Source organism: Vanacampus margaritifer, chromosome 1 (genome assembly GCF_051991255.1).
Source record: "Vanacampus margaritifer isolate UIUO_Vmar chromosome 1, RoL_Vmar_1.0, whole genome shotgun sequence".
Lineage (NCBI taxonomy): Eukaryota > Metazoa > Chordata > Actinopteri > Syngnathiformes > Syngnathidae > Vanacampus > Vanacampus margaritifer.
Genome location: NC_135432.1, coordinates 13,077,504 through 13,098,051, shown reverse-complemented (window position 1 = coordinate 13,098,051; position 20,548 = coordinate 13,077,504). Strand labels below are relative to the sequence as shown.

General features: G+C 40.2%; 1 protein-coding gene across 12 annotated transcripts in view; it reads left to right on the top strand.

The window, feature by feature from the left end:
• The window catches only part of camta1a (calmodulin binding transcription activator 1a), a 347,902-nt gene extending 331,823 nt beyond the window's left edge, over nucleotides 1–16,079 (top strand). For 7 of the 12 annotated variants that reach the window (XM_077575685.1, XM_077575652.1, XM_077575677.1 and 4 more), the window contains 13 exons: nucleotides 2,399–2,577; nucleotides 4,779–4,975; nucleotides 5,065–5,143; nucleotides 5,249–5,597; nucleotides 5,677–6,146; nucleotides 6,579–6,757; nucleotides 8,311–8,554; nucleotides 9,183–9,254; nucleotides 10,353–10,373; nucleotides 10,467–10,666; nucleotides 11,704–11,778; nucleotides 12,030–12,060; nucleotides 14,009–16,079. In XM_077575685.1, coding sequence (XP_077431811.1) covers nucleotides 2,399–2,577; nucleotides 4,779–4,975; nucleotides 5,065–5,143; nucleotides 5,249–5,597; nucleotides 5,677–6,146; nucleotides 6,579–6,757; nucleotides 8,311–8,554; nucleotides 9,183–9,254; nucleotides 10,353–10,373; nucleotides 10,467–10,666; nucleotides 11,704–11,778; nucleotides 12,030–12,060; nucleotides 14,009–14,041 — 2,129 coding nt within the window. In that variant the 3' untranslated portion in view covers nucleotides 14,042–16,079. The remainder of the gene's footprint in view (nucleotides 1–2,398; nucleotides 2,578–4,778; nucleotides 4,976–5,064; nucleotides 5,144–5,248; nucleotides 5,598–5,676; nucleotides 6,147–6,578; nucleotides 6,758–8,310; nucleotides 8,555–9,182; nucleotides 9,255–10,352; nucleotides 10,374–10,466; nucleotides 10,667–11,703; nucleotides 11,779–12,029; nucleotides 12,061–14,008) is intronic. The other 5 variants (XM_077575728.1, XM_077575671.1, XM_077575662.1 and 2 more) reach the window with 4 other exon arrangements.
• The last annotated feature ends 4,469 nt before the right edge of the window (nucleotides 16,080–20,548 follow it).

Genomic DNA, 20,548 nt, shown 5'->3' with positions numbered 1-20,548 from the left:
AAAAGACTTAATTGGTGGCATTTTTCAGCGTCTTCGGGCTTTTATCTCTTGGATGGGAGACGTTTTACCCTCGAGAGGACAGGGCGAGTAGTTTTGTAGTCCACTGTAAGAGTACTTAAAACGATTTATGCAGTGGACTGCACTGTTGACTGTTCTCACCTTTGTTTGTATCCACTTGATTGAGAAAATTTAGAACGTGTCCAACTCCTGCAAAAAAAAAAAAAGCATGCATAAAGGAGTTAGTGTAATAATCACAATTGATCTGTGCTGTAAATAAAACGAATAAATTGATGAATGAATGCCACAGTTTGCCCTCAATGTGGGCGAGTGAGCTCGTCTCGCACGCACCTCCACAAACCCGAGAGTGGGAAGGCGCCGGCGATGTCACCGTGTTGATGCACTTCTGTTTGGCTGCTCACCTTCCATGTCTCCTCCCACTCGTCTCTTCCCCCATCCTCCCTCTGCAGTGGACGTGCATCGCATTCAGAGCAGCAGGCAGCAGGTGGAAATGACATCATCTGCACTGCAGCACACTGCAGCACTGGGCCTGAACAAAGACATGTCAGCGTGCGGCTAACTATCCGCTCTGCCGCGCCGTGGTTCTGTATCTGCCTTGACCCGTGTCAGCACGGGCAAGAGTGAGAGCGTTGCCTTGTATCGTGACAGGTCGCAGTGTTCTGACCTATCACGAGCCACAGCGCTCCAGATAAAGGAACGCAGCCTTTAGCAGAGGCTGCTAAATTGGCACTAATTACCGGGTCGATTGGTGAAGACGCTGTAAACATATGCGTCTTCTACAGCTCTGTTGATTGGACAGGTTTTCACAAAGAAGCACGAAGGAAAGCGACCCGAAGCTAATAGGCGCGGGGTAGCATGCTGTCACCAGGTGCAGCAATTTACCAGCCACTGACATTATGTTTGCTTGTTTGACCTCTTTTACTGTGAGCTGACGTGAGAGTTCTCTTAAGCCACCACTGCTGTAAAACACAAATGCCACCATGTTGTGTTGTGAAAGCTCCCCACTTAGAGCCGCCAGGTCCCGTCTGATGACATCTACGCACAGAGACAAGGAGGAAGATTCATAGATTTGGTTCCATGTTTTCCCCGTCTCCCTCTATTTATTTTTATTTTTTTTGTGTACAGTCCTTCTCCTCCCCTTCATCAATACGCCAATTGAAGACAGTGCATACACGCACAGCCATGTTCCTGTCGCCTAGTTACCGCTCAGCAGCAGGTTTCCACAGAAACGGCCTCATAGTGGCTAAATGGGGAATGCTAATGCAGTCTCCGATGCTCCCTACTGCAGTGGACGATGTGGACTCATCCCATTACACTGAGTAGACACAACAATCATTGTATATGTGTGTGTGTACAGTACAGGTTTAAAACTTCTAGCAAGATGTGATCCAATTCCTTCTTTTACTAATTGGAAGTGGATATTCCGTCATGGTTTCACTTCTAGCAAAGTTCCTGAAGCCCAAGGAGCTCTGATGTGCTGATTCTCTGATTGTTTTTCCTTGAGCAGTTTGTGTACAAGTTAGAACCAGAGAGTTTTTTTTTTCTTCCCAATCACAGATCAATTTACGAAGGCCAAGTCATTTCATACTTGATATATAGTAGCGTGCAAGATATTAGCCACCTCCTAAGCAGCATGTAAGCGCTCTCAAGGCTGATGCACTTCCATCCTGATGTATGGAGCGCCTTTTTCTTCAAGGACTCTGGATGTGCTTGTGATTGATTGGTAATGTCGCCTCTTATCCCTCGTATAGCGTCTGCTTATGGAAGGGGGAGAGGGTGAGTCAGGACCCTTTTGCTCTCATTGGTTGCATTTAATCAACTGGAGAGGCCTTCACTCGCACGCTCCCTGTGGAGTCCTGCATGCCCTGCGTGAATAGGGGGGGGGGGGGGCGTTCGGTTGGGGGCTGAGGCCCAATTTAACATCATTGCTCAGCCTGTTCATCTTCTTGGGCTGCATTGGATGAGAGCTGGAGAAAGCAGCTGTTTCGAAAGGGGACCTCCATAATTGGTGATTGATGGATGTTGGAGGTACATTTTGGCAAAGCGTCTTCTTATGATGAAGTTCGTGATTTATGCTATTCTTCTCACTCACTTCTCAGTCAGATTAATGATGATTATACAGAGTTTTTAAGAGCTAGAAGAGGGACCTTGTCGTTTATTGCTTATGTCACAAATGGTTGATGGTTATGGTTCAAGGGGCTTCGGCAGCTCCGCCGCTTGCTCCAAGCAACACATTTGGTGCCCACAGTGTGATTGTTCATCCTGGTCGGGATGCAATGTTGCGTGTGCGGGTACGACAGCGAACACATGCGTTTGTTTTCACACTGAATCTAACCCACGGTCGTAAATGTGTTTCTCTTGTGTCCCACCACCTGGCCAGATAACCAGTTCAGAATGTCTATCCTGGAGCGCTTGGAGCAGATGGAGAGGAGGATGGCGGAGATGGCCAGCCACCAACAGCAGAGCAGTGCAGGGAGTGGTGGAGCTGGTGGAGGAACAGGAGGAACCGGTGGAGGAGGGGGGGGCGGCGGAGGGGGAGACAGCAACAGCCAGACTCAGGTAAACAGCTTTTGAGGCAACAAATAGCACACTATAAAACACTAATTGGCAAGACCATACCTTACCTTCACTGACTGTTCACCGCGCATACCACCACCCACATTCACGGTTCCAGCAATGTCATTAAACTCATCATTCCCAAGGTTCGCACCATTTATGGTCAATTTTCCTTTCAATTTTCTGCCCCAATCGACTGGAACATCCTGTAGCGCAAAATAAAACTCAAAATATTATCATTCAAAAGGTTAATGAGGGATAACATACACGATCGCTGCCGCTATTTTTAGCCTGTTTTGGCTTTTTATTCACACTGTGCGGTAATGTAATGTAATGTATGATGTAACTATCACACTGTAGTGTGTTGCCTATTTATGTATGTATGATTTGCTTTTTTTTTTCTGGTTTTGTTTTACTGCTCTGTCTGCTGCCAAATAGAGAAAGCAAATGAGAATCTTTGTTCTCAATTGCCTTACCTGGATGGATAAATAAATAAATAAAATAAAATAAATAAATGGAATAACAGAATGCCAACATGGAAGCATGATCGTGGCAGCATTATGAATTGGTGTTGTTTTTCTTCAGATGGACTTCAGTCAAAGTTGAAGCCCTCAAACACTTTTAATTCCAGACAATAGCGGCCCAGAACTGTCACATGTCTGCTAGGAAGTTGAAGATAAAAAAAATCATTTCTGCTCTCAGCATGGCAATGATCAACCGAACATTGGAAATGAAATGGTTAGAGTTACCCAGATCAAACTAAAGCAAATGTTAGAGGGCAGTGCAGAGATGCCCCTGCAGTTTGACACATTTGGGACACTTAGACAAGAAGAGTCCAAGTGCTATGCTGTCGCCCTGACCATAGAGACTAAATGCTGCCATGTCCATTTGTTCAGTTTTTTCTTTCTAGTGGAATTATATAGGTTAAAAATGAAATGATTTGTCATATACACATTTTGTATCTAAAAGAAAACATTTTAACCAAGCGTGTCAAAATGAGTGTGTTAATTTTGAGTTAAACTTCTTTTCACGCCACAAATTTATTTTAACGCGCGATTAATGACCACCCCTTACTTGGAAAGGCCTGTACTGGTGGAATTCCAGTCGCAACGCAGCAGACACGTCCACGTCAAAATTTAGCAGTAATAAATGTAATTATATGCATATATTTGTGGAGACTGCGGTCAAGTTGTATTTTCCAAATTTACAAATATGCCGAATTTTACTTCAAGTTAAAGATTAGACAGCTCTTAATATGATGAATGAGCTGTCACCGCCTTTCAGATGCAATTATGCCATCACCACAAATCAATATCACACTCGTTTTTTTACAGTGATGTACATCTTTTAATTTTAACTCAATTTTATGAAAATACTGTATCAATGACTAAATGATGCAGCCATATTTCTATTAGTTTAAAATTCTAGTTCTACTTTTCTGTTAACAAGTGTATAAAAAGATTATTAAAAAAAATCAGAATTTCACAAGTTACTTCATGTTGTCAAATTAGCTCTTAATATGAAAACAAAAATGCACTGAGCTGTCGCCAATGTCTTACAAATGCAATTATGCCATCTAGTGGCAGAAAAATGACCTAAACACAAATCAATATCACACTCGTTTTCTACAGTACACTACATCTTTTTTTAATTTTTACTCAAGTTTATGAATTATTATAAAGTTACTCTATCAATGACTAAAAGATGCAGCCATGTTTCTACTAGTTTAAAAAAAAATCCACTTTTATGTTAAGCGTATGAAAACTTAAAACATATTTTATTGTACATTTAGAACAGATCTCAAATTTGTGATTTTTTTGAGAGTTAACTGTTGAAGATTAATTAAGATTAAAAACTGTAATCTGTAACTGTAATTTTAACATTGGTGTTTTCACTGCCATTGTACATTGTCCTGTTTTCTAGAGATGGCATACTAAAATTCTACGTAAGTACAGTTTTTATGTGCCATTACATGACAAGACTGCATACAGATGCAATAAAGAAATAATTTAGAAGATTACTTCCATTATATATTATTATACTATTGCTTTCCTGTCTTATTCTTAAAACATCATAATATTCTGATCTCTACATTATTGGCAAACACAAAGAATAATGCACAAGCAACAGAGTAGAGTGACTGCTGTGTTTTTAGAAAGTGATGTCAAAGCACCAATAAAGATTGAATCTTTTGTGTTTGGCAGTGCGGCTCTGGCCCAGTGCAGGCCAACAGCTCGTTCGAGAGCCGTGTCGTTGTGGTTTGCGAGAAGATGATGAGCAGAGCTTGTTGGGCCAAGTCCAAACATTTAATCCACTCCAAGACTTTCCGAGGCATGACGCTCCTTCACCTGGCTGCAGGCCAGGGCTACGCCACCCTGATCCAGACGCTCATCAAGTGGCGGTGGGAACAAAATACTGACGATACAACGGTGATGTTTTTTTAATGTGGGTTGCGTGTTATTTGATTATTTTTTTTGGGCTTCATTCCAGCACCAAGCATGCTGATAGTATTGATCTGGAGTTAGAAGTGGACCCTCTCAATGTGGATCACTTCTCCTGCACACCTCTGGTAAGAGAGCTGAGCATCTTTAGCTTGATTGATGATGATAACATGCACTTGCGCGATAAAATCCGCTCCATCTGTCTCTTTTCTGCTCTTTCGCAACCGTGCCAGATGTGGGCATGTGCGCTGGGTCACCTGGAAGCAGCTGTGGTCCTGTACAAATGGGATAGGCGGGCCCTTGCGATTCCGGATTCTTTGGGCCGTCTACCTCTTTCCATTGCCCGCTCACGTGGTCATACCAAATTGGCTGAATGTCTGGAGCAACTGCAGAGGGAGGAGCAACAGCCACCAGCTCCACTCCCCCCCACAACTCGCATGTCTTTCTCACCAGCGCCCGACACCCCCGCTACAGACAGCTGGATGCTCAGCTGGGCGAACGAGAATGTAGTAGCACCCGGTGGCAAGAGAGGAGGTCCCGCTACGACGACAACTACATCCAGTAACACCAGCCACAATCCAGGCTCGTAGATTTTTTGGGCTTTCTGAGTCATTTTCTCTGCATTGCTGCAGCTAACGTTAAAATTGTGTCTGTTTTGCAGACTTGAGGAGGCCCAGGTCAGAGCCTTCAAGCTACTACAGCAGCGAGAGCCAAAGAGACCTCCCGCTAGCGAAAAAGCATAAACCCAACCCACAGCAGTTTCAGACGCGGCCCGACAAGGCCATGTCTGTTCCTCTTAGCCTGGAGCAGCAGCAGCTCCACAAGCTGTCCTCGAGCCCCAACAGCCAGTCATCAGAGAACCTGGACAAGACTCAGTCTATAGGAGGTAGCACGGGGGCAACCAGATGGACCACCAGGGAGAGTTTCTCCAGCAGCAACATGGCGAGGAAAGGCCTGGGGGTCGGCGGAAGCAGCAATTTGGGGAAGGAAAAGCTCGTCACCCGGTTACGCCAGCGGGAACAGCTCGGTATGCTGGTCATGGCAGACAGAAACATGGCTGACACAGAAATGTTATCCTATCGCGATGATCTTGAGAATCACGACTGTCTCACGCAGATGGATGACCTACAGGTGAGAGTAACTTCTTTACTATGTTAGGTCAGATAGAGTCTCTAAATTTGACCCAAAAGACATTTACACTGGATGTATGCTATCACACATAAAACCAGCACCAGTGGTTCTTTACCTCGGTTTGATTGGCAACCCCAGGGGTTCGGTAAGTCGGTTTCAGGGGTTAGGTTAAGGTCAAGACACACACCCAACTTGTTGGCCTGTCTTTGCTGCAGGAAATTTGGTGCGATCAGTAGTCGGCTTTTGAATGTTGTGATGAAATCTTTATATTTTTAATCTCTTGATAATAGGCAAAGTGCCACTATTCTGATCTTGACAATGTCCACTGGCATTTGAATCATCACAGATCCAAACAGTCAACCTCCCTTGTCAAATACTGGATGTTCTTTCAGCATCAGTCAACAGTCGTGCATGTTTGTGTCAATAAAACAGGCAAATATGATGACTCTGGCTGAGCAGATCATCGAAGCAACACCGGAGAGGATCAAGAGGGAGCACTTTTCTTCGACAGACTCTTTGCCAGTAGACACATCAGGGGTTAACAACACCATGAACTGGCTGGCCAACTACCTGGGAGATGTTGAGCAGCTGCCCAGCATCTTACACTTACGGTATGGAGTGACCTTGGATAGAGGCTAGCATGTGTGTGTGTGTTGCTGCAAAATGCCTTCCTGGTAACAATATGATAATACTTATGATATAATGTGATATGATATGATATGATATGATATTTTTTGATTAATCGCTTAATAAAAAGGGCTTTTTTAGCTACATTTTTTGCCCTGCGAAATTTGAAGAGCACCGGTTATGTGTTAATTATTTTGACATTTATTGTTATGAGGACGTCTTCAACATTTTTCTAATCAGTGAATTACTTGCATAATTTAAAATGGGAAAAAAATGACCCCAATATTTTGGCATGAACAAATATTCTAAATGTGATACGCAAACATTCATTAAATCCTTTACTTTAATGCATGAAATTATGTTTATTGCTCAAACACAACCTGTGCTACCTTAACCCCTGGGCGTTATTTTATTTTGAAATGGCTTGGTCAGAACCAACAAAAAGCCAAAAAATGGTCAAATAACGCCCAGGGGTTAAACGTAGCTATCCGCTGTCATGCTAAAGGATAATCTATGGTCAAAATTAATAGTGCAATTAATCTGCGTTAATTCATGATTAATGCAATAATTTTTTGTGATTAAATAATCAATTAACGCTTTAACTTTGACAGCACTAACATATATATATATATATATATATATATAGTCCTCAAAGTCTTCATCTTCTGTATCTGAAACGAACAGCTGGGCTAGTTCTCCATCAAACACGCCAGGTTCTCTCTCATCATTGTAGTATTGTCAGAATCAGCCTCGTAACCATGCGGCTCCTCAGAAGTGATGCCGCCTTTTGCCAAAGCTCAAACATGCACAATCCATTCACAAATTGTGACATAACTCGCTCTTGCAGTTCAATAAAGCAAAAGCAGAGAGCACAAAGACGTCCAATTATATCTTATACAGTTCGTCAAAAAATTTGAATATCCTCAAAAAGTTGAAAATTTTGAAAAAAAAGTTCAAATTTTTTGTCATCCTGGTTTTGTGGGTTTTATGAGTTAGAAGCCCAAATAATGTAAAAAAAAAAAAATAATAAAATAAAATACTTGTAATCACTTAAGTAGTGAGCCCTGAATATATAATCTATGCACGTTTGACTTCTTGAATGGAATTACGGAAATTATTAAATTTTTTGAGGATATTCTAATTTTTGTATACAGGGAACACAGCCCTGTTTGAAGACTGTCAGGCATGCGAAACCGAAAGACTTCAGTTGAGTCTTTCGGGTTCTCATGCTTGCCGGTCTTCAACCAGGGCCGGATTTCCTGTATATAAGCAATGCGTCGGCAAAAATGCTCCCACACAGACAGTCAAGTGGAGCACACATAAGGCGCACCTCACTATTGGGCGCGTCGTCCATTTTTGAGCACATGTAAGACTTTTAAGTGCGCCTCATATTCGTGAAAATACGGTAGGCGCCCCGCTGGTAATCAGTTCTATCTCAGGTTATGGTCAGTTGTACATATACCTGGACAGTGACTGCACTTTGACAATGAGCAAACAGAAAACAGCTATAACTCCCCTGGTGCTCTTCTTTTCGCAGATCTCTATATAATGACCCCTTGACCCCATCGTCCAACCCCAGCCTGAGTCCTGGGGGTTCCCCACTGGGAGAGGGGCCCTTGGAGAGGCCCACGCTTCCATCACCGGCAGACTGGAGTGAGTTCATCAATGCTTCCAATAGCAAGGTGGAGAGAGACCTGGCCCAGCTAACTCTGTCCGATCCAGAACAAAGAGAGCTGTACGAAGCTGCCCGTCTAGTTCAAACTGCCTTCCGCAAGTACAAGGTACAGGCCCTCCCCTCGGATAGCATATGTTGTGTGTGGAAACCGTGTACTTGTAGTATTCGTGCAGTTTTGGAGAGACGTTGATGGGTTTGCTTTTATTTGCTCCCAAACTAGTGGGGAACTGTGACCTCTGACGTAAAGGTCATTTTTTTTGTGTGGGAATGCACTGTTTCTTGTCAAACTGCACACTTTCCTGTCTTATGATTTCCTTTGCTAACTCACACATGACGATATCAACAAAAATGTCACCAGGGATCTCAGCATGAGAAAATGCTTGTGCAGAGCATGTTCTTTTGCATTGTCCTCCATATTGCTACTCCTGGTAAACAGCTGTCTCTGCTGTTTGGTGAATGGAGCCTGCTGCCGCTTGTTGTCTCCCTCGTTCTGTTCCTCACTATTTTTACTTTCTTTCATATGATCAAATGTTTGCTGTCTTTTGTCATCTATGGTGCCTATCTTATCTACAAGCTAATACCGAGGGGGACGCTCGGCTTCCTCTCCGACTCGCAGCTTCCTACTGAGGCTCACGTGAAGACACCAAGAGACCGGACGGAGCCACTCGTACCTAAGGTGGCAAATAGCAGGTTATGATTCGGCCTCTGACCCCTCCCGCTCTACTCTCCAACAGGGGCGGCCGCTTCGAGAGCAACAGGAAGTAGCTGCTGCTGTTATTCAGCGTTGTTACAAGAAATACAAACAGGTAGGATAGTTTGCGTTCAAGTTGGGTTCACTCTACAGTGGAACCTCGTTTTTTGTTTTTATCCATTCCAAAAAGACAGACTAAAAATGGTTTGAGCAATAAATCGGAAATAATAATAGGAAATAATGTAATTCCAATTAAACCATTGCGGGCACTCAAAAATATTAATTTATAGGAAATAGCTATATCTTAATATATTGAACACAATGTGAAATAAATATAAATGACTCGTAAACGAACATTAGGCACCTCTTTTTCTATAGAGCTTCTTATCTTTCCTATCAAAGGTCTTGGAGGGGAAAAAATTGCAACATTTTGTGGCTCATTGAGCAGTCACACTCAGTAGATGAGCTCAAAAACTTGAAATGCTTCCAATGAACCCGCTCACGTTTCCCGCTCACTCAGCAGCACTCAGTTTTGGTTGTACGACAAAATATTTGGGGGAGGGGGTAATGTGGCAAACTATCATACAAAACGGGGTGCCACTGTACTTGTTTCCCATTTATTGTCACTAACTCAACATACAAGGATCTTATAACTAGGGGTGTCAGGCGATTAAAATTTGTAATTGTAATTAATCGCATGACTTCAATAGTTAGCTCGCGATTAATCGCAAATATTATATCTGTTCTAAATGTACAATGAAACGTACAATATTTTTTCTAATAGTTCTAATAGACATGTGATTGCATCTTTTAGTCACTGATGCAGTCATTTCATAATAATTCATCAAATGTTGTTAAAATTAAAAAAAAAAAGATGCACTGTAGCCTACTATAAAAACGAGCTATTTAATCTTTAACATTAAGTAACATTTTAAAATTGTAAACTACAACTTGAGCCCAGTTTTCACAAATATATGCATTGTTATGAAATTTATAACTGCTAAATTTTGACATGTCTGCTGCGTTGCGACTGGAATTCTCCCAGTAGAGGCTTTCCAAGTAAGGGGCAGTCATTTAAAAAAAAAAAAAGTGGTGTTAAAGGAACTTTCAATTAACTTAAAATGAATGCACTCATTTTGACACCCCTGCTTAAACTATTTGTTACATCACCACAGTGGCTTAATTAACAGTACATATTTTTCCTTTATGCAAGCTTACATGGATAGCCTTGAAGGTAAACGTCTTCACAACCAGTACCTCAAGACGTTCCCCAAACCAGCCCAGTGTTCACTCAGCATGATGTTTTCGTCTCGTTCTTCGTTTGCAGTATGCACTTTATAAGAAGATGACGCAGGCCGCCATCCTTATCCAGAGTAAATTCCGAAGCTACTACGAGCAGAAGAAGTTCCAGCAGAGCAGGAGGGCCGCCGTGCTCATTCAGCAATACTACCGCAGCTACAAGGAGTTTGGCAGGCTCAAGCCTCACCACCGTGGGGCGGCCGCTGCCCTGGTGCAGCACAAATTGAGGTAGAAATATCATCAATGAAATGCGGCTCCACAGAATTTGCTCACAGTCTGCAGTTAATGGAGCTCACGAAAGGGTCAAAGAGTTTATTATAGTTTCCAATCACTCAATTTAGGCAGACTGGCTCTTGTCAAAATGTCACTGGAATATTATTTGTTATTTGTTAGTACGCTCGATAACCTCCCGGCGAATCAATTGCAATCGCATAGTAGCAACACCTTTGTATACAGTGTACACCAGTAGTAAACAATCTGGGGTCCGCTCGGGAATCCTAACCTGGGGTTGGCAAAATCTTTTGTCTTTAATTAAGTTTCATTGTTTTAAAAAACTGTTTCAATACTTATGGAAAACAGTGAACTAATAAAGCATACTGTAAGTAGTGCACAGGCTCCCTCTGGTGGTACGTGAAAGAATCACTCAATTAATATTATAGTGGCTTAATATTACAGTGGCTTAAGGTTAATTTCAAATGCATCTATCCATCCAACCAAACAAATACTGAAATTTGTTAAGCTTTATGTAGTTAAAAAAAATTCTAATAATAATAATTTTAGTTACATCAATATACAGTAGTACTTTTTCTCTACACTTAAGCACAGTGTTAATGTTCAAACTGTGCCTAAAATTACAGTGGCTTACAAAAATATGAAATATACAGTACTCTTTAGGAACAAAACCTGATGATGGTTGTTAAAAAAATTGAGAGCCAGTGTTCTAAACCAGCTACTTCCTGCTAACTTAGCTTTGAGCCACGTTAAAGCTGTGATTTGATGAATCTGTCATCTCTGTATGCAGAAAGTCCGATTTTTGTTTTTTAAACTCACTTTCCTCGTTTATCTTTCACCATATTATTACAACATTGGAAAAATATGACTATTTTGTAAGACTCTTGAAAAAAATTCTACTTAATTCTCAGAAAACATTACAGCTTTTTTTTTTTTTGATGAAGTTTGTTATCCCATGGTGTAAAGAACTGTATAATGTATTGATTATGTGTCACCTTATTGAGCTTTTCTCCACTTTGTTTGTTTTCCTCCAGAGGTAGTCTGCTCACAAAGAGGCAGGATCAAGCCGCCAGGAAGATCATGAGGTTTCTGCGTCGCTGCCGCCATAGGTAAAGTCCCGAACATGAACGTTCACGACATGTTACGTAAAACCTCCATTTTGCTAATCAGCTAAAATAGACCGCACATTTTCGTGAGTCTTTTTTTACCGTGTGTTATTTTTGGTTGGATGCGGTTCGAAGCTTCAGACCCCCCTCTCCTCTCACTGTAATTGGCCCCCCCACCTGTGCTCGCACCCCTGCTGCAGAGTGCCTACTGTGTGCTAATAGCTGTCTGGTATTGTTTTGCTGTTTACGCCAAGCCCCTTGATGGACCATAGACTGTTCAAGCGGGTGAGTGCTGCCTCAGCAACTCAGTTCGTGCCTCTTTCTCTCATTTCTCTCTCTCTGTCTCTCTCGCTCGCTCTTTCTCTCGCCCTCTCTCTCTCTCTTCCTCTGTCTATGGCTCTTTAATAATACAACGATCTCCTCCTGCGCTCTCGGCCTTTGCATTTTCTCCCGCTCGTTTTCTCCTTTTTGCTCTCTGCCTCTCTCTTTCCTGCCTCTCTTCCGACCCAACGTCCTCCTCCATCACTTTTGCTTGATGCCTGCTTGCATGAGGGCTGCCAGCCGGAGCCACAGGTGTATTGAAAAGCTCCCAACAGAGCCAGACTTTTTATCAAACTAACAGAAATGGTGCGACAGGCCTTTTTCTCTTCACCTGTCTTTCTCTCCTTAGATCTTGGTTTCATTTCAGTGGTTTACACAGAAAGACAGTCTGAGAGAGCGCGGGGGTTGCTTTTTTTTTTATTTTATTTTTTATCACATATTATTCTGCTGCATGTCAAGTGTTGACAACTTAAAGCCTGAAGGCATGCTATGGGCCTGTTGTTTTCTCAAGTTGTCTCTCTTTTACTGGCTGGCTGTATGTCTTGTTTCTTGCCACTTGACAGACTTAGAAAGTCTGAAACCATCTTGGAAGGCCAAAACTGTTTAAAGTTGAAACTGTCGGGTGACAAATTAAAGGAGCGACCAAACAAAATTGTTATCTGGAATATTCCCCTATCTAGCTTTCAATATTTATTATAAGCAGATAACACTATTTGGAATGTTCTATATTTAGAAACACACATAAAATCCTCTACATTTAGTCATGTTTTTCCATTCATGTTCCTTTAACTCGTCACCCTTCTGTTGATCTTATCTGCAGAAATAAGCAGGCAGGATTGCGCAGCATCCTGCACCAGACAATTGTCTGTGCTATATTGTCTAATAGGTCGCACGGCGAGGAAAGCATATAGGTCAGAAAGAAAAAACAATAGATTCCTCTCCCCAATGGGAGAGCAGTAATGGATTCTTACCTCCCGGGAGTACATCAGCTCAGCATGAGAGGATGCAGCACACACACACACACACACAAGCTACATGCAGTGGCACATGAATGTCACAGTGAAGAAGAAGCTGAAACCAAGATGGTTGATAGTTAAGGATACATTCAGAGGGGTTTGCTTATGTCAGAATGACACATCTCTTCTCTGAAGGCCAGCAATTAAATATGGGAAATGAAAATATTGGACCCATAAAAAGTCATCCCTGACTTAATGTCTGTGTGTATTTATTATTTTATTAATATTAAATAGATTACTTTTTATTTTCTTTTTTTATCATCACTGATCAGCAAAGTACTCAATTGCTACATTTTGCACACAGTAAGTTTATTTCAGGTGGAAAAGGAAAACATACAAAATAGGAAGACAATAAAAGCCACAGTGGTGCCTTGAGATGAGAGTGACTGCACTTAGGAGTTTTTCAAGATACGGACACATTTTTTTGCTTTGAGATACAAGTTCTGTATGGTGACAGTTGAACTCAACTCACTCTTGCTATAACAGATTAATTGCATTTCCATACATTTCAGTGGGCACGGATGATTTGAGATAAGAGCTTTGTTTACAAGTGTGATCACGAAATGAATTCAACTCATTTCTCAAGGTGCCACTGCAGTACTAAATGAATATCAACTGAAAAGCAATTTACGATGATGCATTTGTAGATTGCAATATTAACATAAAAATGTCGGTGCCAAAAATCGGATAATAAGAATGGATGAATGCAAATGCAAACCTTTTTGCATTTCATATGTTGAGTGTGATCTTGTGTTGTAATGACCAGCACTTTTTTTCCACAGAGCTACCGTCCGTCTTCCAGGTTGCCGTCGGTGTTGACATTGTGACGTAAAACTGGAGCTTCAAGCGAGCGAGGCTTCATTCATTCATGTTCATTCTCTGTGTGTGTGTTGCAGGGTGAAAGAATTGAAAAGGGCCAGGGAACATGAGCCCGCTCAGAAGCCCCCCCTCGCAATGTGACGTCACTCCTCGAACGCCTCCTCTTTTTCTTTGGGGACCCAAGACATTTAACAGGAGAAGTGGATGAAAAATAGCATCAGTGCAAAAGTGCAATGTCACTATTGTAACACAATTTTTCCCCACACACACATTTTCACTTGGAACGTTTCACCTTCTACTGAGGGATTATAAACTTGTGGGGGGGAGGGTGCTGCAGACAGCTGCTTCATGGCATTTTTTAATTTATTTTTTTTGCACCTTTTCCCGGACATGATGAAAGAAGACAACAACGGACAAGCCTGTCAAGATCTCACACCATATAAGGAGACCATGCTGGAAGACTCTTAATTGTTTTTTGATATATTTTTTCCCCCCCTTTCAACAAAACCATCATCCACACACATAATCAAGGCATCTCAACAGCTCATAGCATCCCGGAGTGTTCCGCCCCGTCTCTCGGCCCACACAGCTGAATGTAGTGGACTCGGGAGGGGGGTTAGCAGTGACGCAAACGGGGGTCTAATAGTTGCCTGTTGTTACTTGATGACTTGAATTTGTTCCATGCTGTTTGTCCCTTCATGTCTAATGTATCAGTGACCTGAATCTCCAGGTTCTGTGTTGTAGAATCCAATCCCAGAAGAAGAAAAAAAAAATGCATGACCTATGGCTAAGTAAAGTCTTTGCTCGTGTGTTTTATGGTCTTTCACAGCAGGCTGAGCCTACATTGTCTTTGTTAACTCACTTCTTTTTTTTTTCGTTGTTGTAACAGTCGGGGGTCGTAGGTCAGGTTACGTTTGTTTTTCAATGAACTTCAGAGCCTGCCAAGGCTTTTGAGGGGAAGATCACATACATTGCCTTGACATCTTAGAGATTCTTTGACGGGTCGCTAAGATTGTCCCAAAATAGGGGTTTGACAAATCCATATTTTTGAGAATTGAGTGAACATTTCTGTATATAAAGAAGGCTGGAAGTATGTAGGAATAAAAAAAAATTAAAATTAAAAAAAAAACATTTACCCAAAGGGGATTGTATTTTAGAAATATATTATTTTATCCATTAAAAAAAATGGGCCAAAAAGAGGTATGAGACAAAAACTAATATTTGTATAGTTTTCTTTGAATGCCTAAGAAGTACAGATGTATTGTTTGTAAATAGTGTACATAGCTGGGATAAAAATGAGTTATGTGCATGTAAAGTAAGAAGAGTCAAGGGTGGGAGAGGGGGACACAACAAAGCAGTAGTGGCTATGCTCTGTAAAATGAAAACAATTTCACTATTGGAGTATTTTATTTTGATTGTTTGAAAAAAAAAAAAAAAAAGAACATTTTCCTAAAGCATGTGATTAATGCCATATGAAAGCTCCAACTAAACTACTGTCTGTAAAGTTAGGGAAAGTCTGTAAAAATCACCCTAGTATGTTTACCTTCTTGTTTTTTCCTTGTATTCATGTCAGGCTACCCGGAATCCTTTGCCAATGGTGCCGAGGAACGTGAATGCTACATAGCTTAGAAAACATCCTTTTTGCAAGGCAGGCAAACTCACAGGGAAATACGTATTATACTATCACGAGATCACCACAATAATAATAATAATAATAATAGTGCACACTTTTAACAGGGAATCATATTTAAGAAGAAAGCATTATATAACCACTATCACTCAATATCAGAGTTTTATTTTGGTTTGTTTTTACAAAAAGGAATGTGATGAGTTATCATGTGGCGTTTTTAAAGATTGTAAATGGCAGCCTTGACCAAGCGGTTTCTTTCATCTCCATCCAAAATATTTTGAAATATGCCGTGCAGTGTCGCTAAGTATTAATTGATTAAAAAGACATCATCCAGTATTTCATTCTTGATCAAGGCTGCCAAGTCCAAAGTGAACTTAATGCTGTATTTTGTGTACAAAGGTCGATAGTTCAAGCTGAAACTCATGTAGCATACTGTGCACGGCTGCGTTTCTTTGTCAAGCAGCCCAAGGTGCTACTATTATTTGATCCAGAATTGAATATTAAAAATACACACTCAATTTGTGCACAACTATAGTCAATAAGTATATTTTGCATTTTAGTGTCTGTTTGAATGTTTAAGAAAATATTCTGCAAAATAGATCTTTCTGTGTTTAACTTCCCCTCTAATTATGATTTAGTCCATGTTTATGTTGAAAGTGCCTATTCATCCGAGGTCACGCAAATCGAAAAATGCTTGTTTTTGTCCATTTGAGTTACACAGATCGTCATTATGACAATTCCGAACATCCGTGCATTTCGCATTGCAACACCCCTGTTATTCGGTGAAACTTTTGCCTGCTGTGACTTGCGTACAAAGCTTTCAGAAAATCAGGCCTAAAAGTTATTGTGCGATTGAATGTTCGAACCATTAAATGATGGAAAGTAAATGATCATTCCATGTTTTCTCCGTGGACCCTGAACGTGGGAGAAAACGCAGTGAAAGCGTGGAACCGGACGGTTTGAAATGGACGCTAACCCAAGGCCACTGTGCTTTGCAGTGAGCACTTACTAAGTGGTAAGAATCATTTCTGAGTGTGATCAAATGTATCATTTTACTTATTTTTATTTTTTTAACATATTTTAACAGGCTTGCATTATTATCTACAACAATGAAGTAAAGCCCCCTCCCCTCTTGTCAGAGACGCTTATGCGTTTTTCTTAACAACAGGAGGTCAAACATTAGGGTTAATTAAATAAAAATAGGCAAAACAATACAGTAATTGTCCAAATCACTTAAATTATTGAAACAAATCTCCTACTCTTGGCTGGCCAGGCTAACTCAAGTCGAGATCAAACCACCACAGCTCCGTGCTAGCTAACGTGCCATATGCTAGTCTTTTGAATGTTTTAGCTTGCACGTCACACATTTGAATTTTCTATGGAACATTTTTTACATTGTTAGCATAGTAAACAATATTCAGATGACCTAAGAACCAAATTGTATACATTTTGATTATTTCTTAATGTAAGAATGTACATGTGCCTCTTGGCTGTTTGTTAGGACATTCATCTTAATGTTAAACAATTACATCCAATTTCTGTTCATATCCTATTGTTATAGTAATTAAACGACATTTCATCACATTTTGAAATCAAAGTAATCCTTACAGATCAAATTACAACGATCAAACGTCCAGTGAGCTTGTTTTCCCTAAGAAAGACCGCCATTTTGACTTATATAATGTAGGCTTAGAATTATGGGGGGCCAAAATTCAAAATAAATAAATGACTAAAAGTGAAAATAAAAAATGGATATAAAGATATAGATAATTCGAAAATTTTATTACAAAAATACATATAAATGGAAATAAAAACTCTCTCTCTCTTATATATATATATATATATATATATATATATATATATATATATATATATATATATATATATATATACCTAAATAAATACATTTGTATTTAATTTTTTAATTATATATTTATATCCGTTTTTATTTCACTTTTAGTCATTTATTTATTTATGTAGTCAGTTATTTATTTTTAATTTTGGCAGTTTTGGTTCAAACTGCCAGGACGAAATGTTATTCAAATGAGGGGGCGGTCCTAAGCGTGTCTTGAGTTGGACTCCGCCGTTGCAAACTGCCTTTCAATGTTCGAGTGAGCAGGTCGGCGAACAAGAAAGTCTCACCGGCTTGCGTTGGAGAACTCCAGCAATGGACGACTATCTTGTCCATTGTCACCTCGCCTTGTTGTCGAGCAACTCAAGTCGCAAATTGTGGTGACAGTGGACAAGATAGTCGTCCATTGCTGGAGCTCTCCATTCAAGTCAGCTCAGCGAGACTTCCTTGTTCGCAGAGCCCGCTCACTCAAATCACATAAATGAAAAGCAGTCCAACACACGCAGGACTGCCCCCCTATTTAAATAACATTTTGTCCTGGCAATTATAGACCAATATTAACAATAAATAAATGACTAAAAGTGAAAATAAAAACAGATATAAAAAATACACAATTTAAAAAATTAAATACCAATATATATATATTTGTTGTTGAGTTTTTTCCCATCTATATATATTTTTTTTAAATTAAATTTTCGAAATATATATATTTTTTGTATATTCTCACTTTTAGTAATTTAGTCATTTATGTATTTTGAATTTTGGCAGTTTGGGTCCTCCATACAGAATTGTCCATTCCCTAGTCACAAGCGTCCATGCAAACCTCCAGCTTGTCAACATGCAGCTTTCTTTTTTTTTTTTTCTTTTCTTTTCTTTTCTTTTCTTTCTTTCTTTGCTTTTTTTTCTTTCTTATTTTTTTCTTTTTTCTTTATTTTCTTTATTTTCTTTATTTCTTTGCTTCCTTCCTTCCTTTCTTTCTTTCTTTCTTTCCTCAAATCACATTTCGAAATGCCACTACTGGGGTTTGTTGCAATGCATATTCACCCTCAAATCTGCCGGTGTAATGCAAAGTCGCTAAAAGGAGGGGGATTTATTATGCTTGCATGGGAAAAATAGTTAGTTGATAGAAGTGCACCTGACGCATGCTTTCTTTCCTAGAATCGGTAGTCGGATGAACGTATGACCAACAGGTTCAGGTTTGGCGTGCCACAGAAAAGCGAGCTGGCACGTGCTCAATATTAAACGGTAGCTACTAATGTTTTCATGGCAAAGCACGAGGACTATTTTTTTTTCAGCCAGCTTGAAATTAGCCTTTTTTTCTCTCTCTTTTAATTGAATTTTTTTCATTCATTTCAATTGAGTCTATAAATGAGCTCATTGTGAAATGATACAGTAGTCACATGTCAAAGATCAGCGTTGCTCTGCTCTTTCGCCCCCCTTCTGTGTTTTACTCAGGGTGCCAAAATGGGGAGGAGGAAACAGAGCAAAGCACAAGAGGATGAATTGGAATTAACACGTATGTTATTTTTTTGCAATCGAGAGGCTTGTCAAATTTTTCGTGCCCAATAAATTAACATAAAATCCAACAGACAAGCTCTGTGGAGTAAGTCTGTTCGGACTGAATGACACTTGAGAATGGGCCTTTCCTCCTCTTCTTTTTCCCACCGCCCCCTGCCAGAGAGAGGTTCAGTAAAGACACATCAGGAATCAGGACAACAAGTAGTCTCACTACATCTTCCACTCGTCAACACAGAGCAATAAAGAGACTTACCACTGGGCGAGCGCACATGGTCGACAGACTCTTATGCAAGACACAGTAGTTTATGGAGAGAAATTATTATGATATGGCACCCTATACCCAACTGCACGTTTTCATCAATTTCCAAACGAGAAGAAAAAAAAAGGCCCAACTTTGATAGAAAGCTGTGGGTCCTCGACACTTTGCATGTGATGAACTAGTGTTAGATCTACTTTCCTCTCCTCTATAGCGCTCTTTCTCTGTCTTCCCCTGTTATGTGACTTTTCGCCTGCCCTCAAATGTTCCAGCTCCCCTCGGTTCTCCTAATGTGTTTTTGCGTTCTTCTTGCTTTTGTTCCCCCTCTTTCCCTTATCTTGTTTGTAGCTTTTATTTTTGTAACTGTGCATGTACAAGCGTCACTGACTCGATGGATATGTTTAAAAAAAAAAAAAAAAAAAGTGATTTCAGCTGCTGAAGCCATGCAAAACATTTTTGAAATGCCCTTAAATATGGAAGATGTTTTCTGAATGCTTTATATTCTTTCTGCTGTAAAATAATAAAAAAATGGAGAAAAAAAAATCTTGGAACACTGTGTTAAAATGTTGCTAATCTTTTTGCATGTATGAAACGAACTTGGACTATTGCATGCTGAATACGTTTAGTCTTGCATTAGACACACAATGACCTTTACAATTGAAACATAAAGTTTTTTACAACATACGGTGAGGTTTACATTTACAATGCTAACAACTGCTATTTTTTTTATTAATGTCAGATGAGTTAAATCAAAGAAAATTGCAATATATTTATTTCGATAATTTAATGGCATAGAAGTAAAAAGTCTAAACAAAAATTGTATGAGTGATTTTTTTTGCACGATTCTGATTCTGATATTTGGCAGGGTAAAATTCAGATAATCAATTATTGAGCTAATTATATAACGAAGAAAATAGCTTCTTTTTTTCCCCCTTAATAGAGAAATCAACCCAAAAATTGTCTTTACAATGTTATGTGGGTCCAATATGGGCTCAATCTAAAGTACACACATGGGAATACATTCAGGGGATGGGTTCTACTCGCCAAGCACAGGGTAGGGCATCTCTTCACCAATTCTATTGTTGGGTGGGCTGGGCTAGCAGTGAACCAGAGGCTACAAGAAGAAAAGGCCCAATACATCGCTGTGTACGTTCTTTAGATTATTCATAATTATTATAATTTAGATATTCATTCAGCAGTAGAACTATCCAAGCAAGTTCCATCAGCAATATACTGCTGTCCGTCTCGGAATGATCGGCCTAATAAAAGTCATATCATGGGCCCACCACACATCAAGGTCAGTCTTGTTTACCAGTTCCTGTTGTGTAAATGACGCCAACACAGGTGTTTGTGATGTCACT